The sequence below is a fragment of the Topomyia yanbarensis genome, chromosome 3 (genome assembly GCF_030247195.1).
Source record: "Topomyia yanbarensis strain Yona2022 chromosome 3, ASM3024719v1, whole genome shotgun sequence".
Taxonomy (NCBI): domain Eukaryota; kingdom Metazoa; phylum Arthropoda; class Insecta; order Diptera; family Culicidae; genus Topomyia; species Topomyia yanbarensis.
The window spans coordinates 115,836,341-115,846,358 of NC_080672.1; the positions used below are offsets into that span (position 1 = coordinate 115,836,341).

The 10,018-nt window shown below is 35.3% G+C and overlaps 1 protein-coding gene across 2 annotated transcripts in view; it reads right to left on the bottom strand.

Annotated features, from left to right (window-relative positions):
* LOC131688471 (putative transcription factor SOX-15) overlaps positions 1 to 9,701 on the bottom strand; it is a 259,207-nt gene extending 249,506 nt beyond the window's left edge. For both annotated transcript variants that reach the window (XM_058972749.1, XM_058972748.1), the window contains exon 1: positions 8,965 to 9,701. In XM_058972749.1, the coding sequence (XP_058828732.1) occupies positions 8,965 to 9,008 (44 nt within the window). In that variant the 5' untranslated portion in view covers positions 9,009 to 9,701. The remainder of the gene's footprint in view (positions 1 to 8,964) is intronic.
* Between the last annotated feature and the right edge of the window lie 317 nt (positions 9,702 to 10,018).

A 10,018-nucleotide genomic window follows, 5' to 3' on the forward strand; every position in this document is an offset into this window, starting at 1 on the left:
TAATTTGTTAGGAATGAATGGTTTCGTCTGGGCTAATTAGTTGAGCGCTGATTGCCTGACATGCTAGAACTCGATAAAGGCAGCTTCCGAAAGTCTAACCTCCATTTACACTTTCAGGCAATGTTCCACATTAGTACTTGGCCGGAGCATCACTTCTTGCTTCTGCTACTCACTCATCTCGACAGATTACTACAGCAAGAATTATAGTAAGTTTGTTTAGTTTTTCAGACAATGAAAATAATACAAAAGTGTCTATTTTTATCCTTTGCTTCGCTCTGGCTGGAGCAATAGCATAAAGCACACTGAATTTCGTGGCATTGTCTTTGGTGGTTGAAAAAAGGCTTCTTCAACTTTCTCTCAACAATTTGTTCATCCCAAATGAGCAACAAACTTTGTTAAAAGTAGCCAAAAAACTAGTTTTTTTAATTTAGTTCAGAAAAATTTCGGGGAGATTAGCCCCCTAGCCCCCCTCCCTCTGATTTCAAGTGATCGATTTTTTCTCAATTTGAGTCGAGATCATTTCAAAATTTAATAAATGTCGTATTACTTTATAATGAACAAAAAACCTGAATTTTCGTTTTAAATATTGAAAAATGAAAAATGCGAGCGTTTTTCGGTCCTTCTGTACAAAATTGGAAGTGGCGGTTATACGACTTTGAATAGGGGGCCAGGGCTATTAAGACCGTGGGGTAATACGGAACCCCTCGATTTCTCAGAAAATCGTAAGACTTTCTTAATGTCGTGGAACCGCTATTCTAAAACATTAATTTTGACAGCTGGATCTAATTCTTTTGTTTTTCTTTAGAAAGGAAATACAATGTGTTTCTTTTTTATCCTCAAAACAAATATTATAATGGTAGAACTGTGATTAAAGCAACAAATGAAATTCAATAAAATAACAAGTAATTCTATGCTATATTTCACCATAAGGAGAAAAATTGGGTAAACACCAAAATTCACTGGTAAACACCCACTGGGGCACTAAAGCCGGCGCTAATCTATTCCAACAAAAAGTTAGTGTCGGTTTCTGATGAGACGAAGTCGAAACGCACCCATGTAATAACAAGTAATTGTTTTGAGAACCTTGAGACTCTTATTTTATGGAATGATTTTTGTTTGTGCGAAATGAGAATACGGGGCTATTCGAACCCCCTATTCCATCAACCACCATTCAACGGCTTGCGCCTACGCACACGATTACAAATGCCACAGCATAGAAAATATATGATGCGCCAATCGACAGCTTTGATTAACCAGATTAAGTTTTTGTAACGTATGATTCTGCTTATGACATACAAGCTCTATGTTTCATACTTTCCATTCCACGAGAAATCTAAATGAAAGCGTAAGGATGTTCCGTAAAAATCGGTTTTAGTTATAATAACTAATTAACTTTTGTAGTTTTACATTACACTAAAGTAACGTTTGGACAACTTGAAGATTATTTACGGCGTCTAATTCGTACATATACAGCAACTCCTAAACAAATTTTCGTTTCAAAGTTATGAGAACTTTAACATAAAAAATGAAAAATAAATCCAAATAATAATATCTTCGATGAGACCAAAAATAACGCAACAATACGCACGCGACTTCCAGGAGCGTCAGACATAATGCTTTCAACGATGTATAACTTCTGAATGGGTTCTTATGGACAAACTTCATTTTATAGGTGAAACCTAGTTCTATAAGCATAATAATTTACAATATAATTACAGTTTTTGCCCATAGTGAAGTTATACGGGTTCAAAAACAAACTAAAATATAATCAAAATCAGCCAAAACTCTTTACAAAATATTCACAGCTATTTGGAGCTTGAGCTTGTGCGACCACCCCTGGCTACTACTCCGTTATCGATCTGGACTAGCTGAAGTTGCACAGGGAATCAGTAGATAATTATGCTTGGGAGTAGCGAAACATCTTTCAATGTGCAACTCCTGGTAATCTTAAAGTGTTTATTGATCAATACCGGGGCCAGGCAGGCCCGAACGTAGATCACGGAAGGAAAGGGAAGGAATGTTAGTCCGATATTTGCTTTTGCTAGGGGCCGTATGTACTACTGCGCACTCCACAAGTATCACGGGAGGAGGATATTTGTTAGTAAGTATAGAAGTTGGATTCTACTTCTTCTTTACCGACGTCAGAGAGGTGACTCTACTATCTGGACTAGAATATCGATCCATCATCTTATGGACCGGAGACCAACGGCTTTACTTCCCTCCCGAAGGAAGACGTGACCAGAGATATTTTCACCCCAGAAAAATCTCAACGACCTCGACTGGAATTGAACCCAGGCCAACTGGAATGAGTGGTGGTCACGCTTACCACTCAACCACCGGCGCCGTCATTTACAAAATATTCACAGCTATTTGGTAACGAATAAAAATAAAAAAATAAAATAAAAATATTTCACAAACATGTTTACGAGTACCTAAACAATGAAATTAAAACATGTAATGCAAAATACACCACTTTGTGACAAATGGGGAAGCACTTCAGAAATTTTTACTCAGTTGAAAAAGAAGTATCTTTCGTTTGCCGCAATCAGTGATATTGAAATTTCAAAAAACCCATTTTGGGTTTTCGCCTACTCATAACTTTATGTAGTACCATGAAACAAATTATTCGCCCTAAATCAATTTTATATTTGTCTGAACATTACTTCAGTTTAAAATCCATGCCACAAAAGTTAAATGAAAAAAACAGTTTTCCAGAGAAAAAAATAAGAAACACCCGTAACGTTGAATTCTTGGAAAATGAAAAGTGTGCCAGATAGAGTTTAGATGTCTTCAGCAAATATTTCTAAAATTAGTCGTTTTACAACTTCGCTAAAGGTAGTACAGCTCAATCAACAATTATTAAAAAGATAATCTTCTGATCTAGATTAAATTAGATCCACCTTAACTAATGTTTAAGAGGTTGCACCACTGTAAAACACAAAAATATGGGGATATTTCTGAAATTTTTCTAGACGTAATAAAGAGGTGAATCGAGATTTTGTAAAATGGGATATTAATACCAGTTGTGAAGCACAAAAAAAAATTAAGTGATTTTGTCACAATACGGCGGCTGTGCAGCATTTTCCCATAGACGCGTCTTTTTGGAAAGGGTCCACGGCCGGAAGCTTATCTCCGGTAATTTTGAACCTAGAGCTTTTTTTATTTAATTTAATAATAGCAAGTGACGTACGTAGAATTTTTTTTCGATAGTTTGATTTTTCGTGAAATGGGACTCCTTTTAGTCAAAAGAAGCCGAAAATATCATAAAAATCAACACAAAATTGTTGACTTGATGGCATCCTGCTTTGTATTCGTATCAGAAAACATGATTAATTCCATTCAGTACAACCAAAAATATAACCATCCTAAGCTCACACGATATTCCTTCCGAAATTTTGAAAAGGCGCCTTTATCCCTTTATAAGGCAGTGACAACTATATTGCCACCTATTCGTTTCGTTCATAATGCAGAAATATGAAGTGAGAAGAGTTCCAATCTTGTGATATCTACTTGTTTGGAGTCTGGCAACTTTTCTTACTACTTTTTATTGAGATACAGTGAAAAGTGTCAGATTGGTGAAAAGTTTTTTGAAAAAAAATATTGCGATTTCCTTTTGGACAATAAAAATAGCTCGATTTTGAAAAAAAATACTCTAGACTCTATAAGTTGGTTATGCAAATTTGTAAAAACAACAATTTTTAATCCGAAAATTTGGTTTATGAATGGTAAAAATTGCAGAGAAAGAAATGAAATTAATAAATGAACGTCTGAAATCTGTAGTCTCCTTTTTCTACTGATCCTCAGAATCCAGGAGTTATTTACTAGTAATCAGGTAATAACCAGTAACCCACCTTAATTTCTTTCTAAATCCGATCCAGCTCAAATTGTCTTTATATTTCCACTAATCTCGTTGGGAATATATCAAACATTACGAAGACTGACGTTTTCTAACGGGCGGTACCAAGTACCTACATTTTCAAAACATTTTTTATTACGAAATAAATGTAAATGTATTCTAAACTAAGTAAAAGAACCTTGTTTCTACTCTGAGCCTTATAAAGGGTTATATTGAAATGCAACAGGTCCATCTTTTTCTGCTCTACTGTGTCTGTTCAATCCAACATGATACCAAATTTTAAAAAGGTTCCTAAATTCTAAGTATGTCGTCTGTACCAGTCGAGTACTAAATAGCCAATAAATTGGGTCAATCTCGAAATATTTCCTGAGATCAACGGTTTCGAGCTATTATAGGATATTAGAATCATTCAAAAGAATTCGAAATTTTCCAGAAAGCTTGTGATAGCATGCTCTCCGCTAAGTGCGATTATTATTGTTTATTTATGTATTTATTTGTTTGTTTGTTTAATCTTCAATCAATCGAATATTACATTATACAAAAACTGCACGCAGCGACGCTTCAAATACTTAAGCCAACAAAATTAAATTTTCATTCAAATCGTCACTCTATTATTGATTCAAAATGCATTGATTCTAAAGTATACATTGTTTTATTGTTGAACTAACAACATAACTGTTACTTGATAGCTCCATGAAAAAATTGCATTTTTACTACAAATTTTAATTTACTGTCCATGATAACTCATAAATCTCTTATTTTCTAGCATTTGATTACCTAATGTACTTGAAATGAAAGTAGCGATTTTTTGTTACATTGTTTAAATATTTAGAACCAATAAGCATTTACAACACGATGAATGAAAGATTTGTGTTTCATTATAAAAACATTAATAGCATTAATATTTCTAATTTATAAACATGTTATCTGCACCTATGAGAATTTTTTTCTTTTAAATAACAAAGACATCATTGACGTAAAAAATGACAAGCAGAGGTCTCAAGTGCAAACCTTTGCATTAGATTTTTTCACTGAATTTTGCTATTTGCTGACGATCTGTTAAATAAGACTAAAGCAGACTCATTTCGATAGCCAAGGAAATTTTTTAAGTATGTAAATTAACAATGAAATGTTAAATTTATAGGGCGCTTTGGATAAGTTGGTGAAAAGAGTTTCTATATGAGTTTATGGTATTTAATGAGTAATTAACAAATTCCAGAAGGTTTATACTTGTAGAAGGTTTATTCCAGTTTGTTTTGTTTGGTCACAAATGTTATTTACATTGGAATCGAAAAGTTTAGAAAAGCAAGACAGAATGGAAAGCCCACTATAATTGCGGATATGAGATTTTTTATCTAATTAAAAATTAGTATAAAAAGATTTTTCCATGTTGTCGGGAAACTACGATCATTATCTAAATAGTTTTAATATGTTTCTTGAAAAAATAGGGAAAGGAGATTACAAATACCTTCCGAATGATCTCTTTTTTACCATCTGAAGACATATTTAATGGAAAATCGAATGATTTTTACTTAGTTCGGATGTAATTAAAAAAGCTTTTTGGGCACGACTAAATTACATTTTCGGTTTTCACACTTTACTCAGTTAGTGTCGGAAAAACATCTAACTTATAGCGTTGTCTTTTTTACCTGGTGCAACCCCTGTGCTGTGCACTACACAGCTGTGTAGTGAAAAAAAAGAAATAGATTGATTACACCCAAGTTTGAATCACGGTGCACAGCATCGACTACACCGGTGTTGTGCACCGTCAAAAGCAAACTGATATTTGATCATGAATATTGTACCATTTCTCTAAATTATCCTAATTATTGTGTTTCCTGTGAATTGTATGAGCCTTTTCTACTAATTTTTTTAAATAGTTGTACCAATTTGTATTTCTGGATGCATGATTTCGTCTTTCCATTAATGAAGGGAACTTCCTTGTGTATTATTTGCCACAAAATATTATAAAAAATCTATACTGTGCATTCATTTTTTATATTCTTCAAAAAGGATTTGCGTATCAATTTGCACTATTCAATGTGCACTAATTGTTTTCAAATTAACTCTTCTATAAACGACAACATCCTCGAAATCAGAGTCAATGAATTTATGATTTTTTTGCACAATAATACAGAAAACTCGATTGTTATGTGACTGGTTTCATGTTTTCAATCAACAATATCTTTAACCCATTATTGCCCAACTTATTTTTCACGCGCATCACAAATTGTGTTTTCCGATCGAAGAAAAATGATGTGGTCATTCCAGTAAAATTATTTTTGCACTCAAAGCAGCTGAAATGATAAGGAACAACCAGTGAAAAATTAAGATTGATCGGTAAATCGGTTCCTGAGATATCGTTATCGCCGCGGATGAACTTTTCAACAAAATACAACTCCGAGTTAATCGAGTTTTACTGTCGGTGCAGCGAGTCAACGGTCGAGCGTATCAAACACTACGCACCGCCTACGAGTGGTCAATGGGTAGCGGTCTATGAAAAGCTGTAACTCAAGTTGTTAGTATTCCGATCTTAATGAAACTTTGAGAAAATTTTCCTCAGCGTATGTAGTTTCAGAATATCTAATTTGCAAAAATTCGATTTTTTTCATCCTAACAAAAATGTGTAACCCCTTAAGGGAAAATTGATTAAAAACAAAACATAAGCACCGATTTAACAACTGTAACTTCTCTAAACGTATTCTGCAAGAGTTTATGAACAATATTAACTCGTTGATAATGCCTGTTCTGCTTTATTAATTGAGTAATAGGAGTTATTCTTAGCACCTACTATATATAGTAGGTTGGGCAATAATGGGTTAATATACCGTCGTGCGGAGCTTCTTTGAGCACTTTTTTATCAATTTTTCAATTTTAACGAATTCTAACTCCTTTAATAATCGATGGATTTGTATGATATCAGCACAGATTTATTGTCATCGTGTATGTATTATTTATGCCCAATATGAGCAGAATTGGTTCACACATAAAAAAGTTGTTCATATAGCGCTCAAAAATATTTTTTGTAGACTAGCTGGGGGCTACTTTGCACACTTCTTGAATTCGATATAAAATAAAAATTAACCTGTTTTATTTACTTTTATTGAAGTATTATTAATTTATACTGATATCAGAGGCTTTTTCATCAATAAAGCCTCACCTATTTATCGCACTTTCCAAAATTAATTATAATTTAACATTTACAACGTTACTTGTCAAAAAAAAAACTTGAGTGAGTTGACACTGCATATTGTTTTTCGTAAAGAGAGATAAGGAAAATGATGAAAAATGTCAATATCAGTTTATTTCTATCATGTCAGAATAGGTTTTTAAGAGCATTTAAAGATTTCTTGTATTATCAATTATATAAATAGCCACGCGGTGGGATTGAAAATTTCGCCAAAAAAAAGTGAAATAAGGGGCTATTTATGACGTATATCTGAGTGATAAATTGATGGCGTAATTAGTACACAAGGCCACGTTCTCAAGTTATGTACTTTTTATGTCAAGAATTCTGAAATAAATGTCCAATGTCTTCAAAGATATTATACAGCAAAATACAGAGCATCTCTTGAAAAAAACAATTTTGGTAATTCTCTTGGACATAATTATGGAGAATAAACTCAAAACATTATTTAGAGGCTTGCTATCTTCGGTAAAGTTGTTGAAAATGATATTAGAAACAACTTTTGTAAAGACACAAAAATCTTCAAATGCTCATTAAAATCGATCCTTACATAGTGTTTCTAACACGCAAAACGCCATTTTCCATGTTTTTTCTTCTTCTTTCCGAAAAACAGTATGTGGTCCCGGTTCACTTAAGATTTTCCTTTTTGTTGAGCAGTCATATTTTACGAGCCTCCAATCACTTTTATCGACCTATGAAGTGTTTTGTTTGTTTTGGTAAACAGTGTTAAGAAAAATGACAAAAGGTATATGTAGCATGGTTACAAGACATGTCTCTACAAATGTCAAAGGTATAATAAAACTAATAAAAGCGCGTCTGATAGTAAATATTGAAAAACTAAAGTGTGCAAAGTAGCCCCACATATCCAAAGTAGCCCCGCATGACGGTAACACAGAAATCTTCATGTTTGTTAATAACGGATCTAAATAACAAGCTAGCTAGATCCGGTGGAAAATACATTGAAGCAAAGATGCGGGTTTTCTTATCGATATGTGTTTTAATCCATACATGTTCAAATTCTTTGAATTTTGCAGCGAGAAATCATTCTTTTTTTTTCAGTTTATTTTAAATCGTCTAGCCACAAGGGTAAAATGAATTATTTGGGTATAAAAATGGTCGCAATATCGCAACTATATTTCATCTAATAAAACTAGATTTAATTCTTGTATTTATTTTGATGCAATTTGTTTTTATATATTCTCAACCAAAAGCATTACAACGAAAATTATATTCGTGAAAAAATAAATATCTGCATACATATTAAATTCTAATAACCTCAACTGTAATCCGAACTTAAAAGCTCATATCACTGTGTTTAAGCATAAACTCAAAGCAACTACAATCAAAAACAAAATACTTTCCGAACACAAAGACAACCAGTACACCTGACTAGGTCACTTTCAAAAAACGTCCGAATAAAATAACGGAGTCTTCCAGCACCAACTTCGGTTCCTGTCCTCCACCGACAGCGTCCTCGCTTCACGGTTTCAGTCGGCTGGTTCCTTCCTCCGTTCAATTACTTCTTCCCGCCACCAGTAATTTACATATTAAAACCCTGGCACTGAATTTAATAATCATAAATTAAAAGCAAGCCACAACAAGCGGCCAAATCCAAGAACACTTTCTTTCCCACACCATCGCCGACTTGCCCTACCGTTCGCAGGGTCATCACCCATCCAAGGCACGACCAATTCCAAACACTGGCTTTGCCCGTTAGAACATCCGCTGCTCGGACAAAGGGATCCGCCCGATTGACATCCACTCGTGGGCTTATTAAATAGAAATCAGTGTCCCTCGGCCCTGGTTCATTGGCACCCCGACGGGCGGTTGGTGCAGGTTTGCGCAAGATCACGATTATTTCGCAACACCACCACCTCAGTCCCGAGCAGCTGTCGTATAGTAATTAGTATATGACACTCACTTGTAGTGGCTGTAGCCGTTGTCACGTTCTCCGTCCGACTCCATACTGGCTTTTTGTAGCAGGCTCTGGAAATTAGTCCGATTACACTTCTATCAGCTCGTTCCACGTTTAACACTTGAACACCTGTTCAGGATCAGCACGAGATGATATCTTCTTTAGTTTCAGTCGACACAATCACTGTGATAACAAACATACACAATTGACTCACGATCACTTGATGTTTTGTTTAAGTTTCCCCTGATTTTCTACCTTTAGACAAGGTTAATCTAAACTACAGGTAGGTATAATCAAACTCTTTCGAAAACAATCTTGTCAGCACTAAACCGTTGATGTTCGATATTATTGTTACACTAAACTAGATCTCGGATCACACATAGAACACAATGCATATGATCACCTGTCACCAAAACCCACACTCACAGATGGTATATTGTTTCCGCTAAACAGGTCTTCGGTTCACATTCTCCAGTCGATTTATTTTCCACCAGTGGTACCTTAATTCCACATATTGATTCACATCACAAACAATTATCCAATTATCTTCCTTCGATTGTTCCGTAATTCGTCCACAACACCACCGCACAATTCACCCCAAAAATCTCCGATCAGAGAAATGGGAAACGTCCGTGGATCCTTGCAGGATCACAAACGCAACAAAACGAAAACGACGACTTCGTTGACTACTCACACGAGCGATAGCAGCGATTGCTGTACCTCAGCGGATGCGGATTCGAATAAACGTGCGATACGTGCGCGCGTCGTTTTACGAGTGAGAGACCTCGGTCCGGAAAACTGCGTCCGCGGTGAGTCCTCTCAGCAGCAACAGCAACAGCGGCGACACACCGGTTTGCGCTGCGCAGTGCTGCCTCACGGATTAGAGCAGGACAACCGGTACGTATGCGGTGTAAATGTGTGAGTTTTGCTGCGCATAGTTCCACAGCCAGGTGACTCAGGTGAGTAGAAGGAGATGACTAGTGGAATTATGCTTCCGAGGAGGACAGACAATCTTAACTGGGAAGCGGTGGAAGTAGGATGGCAGCTGTGGAAAAATTTG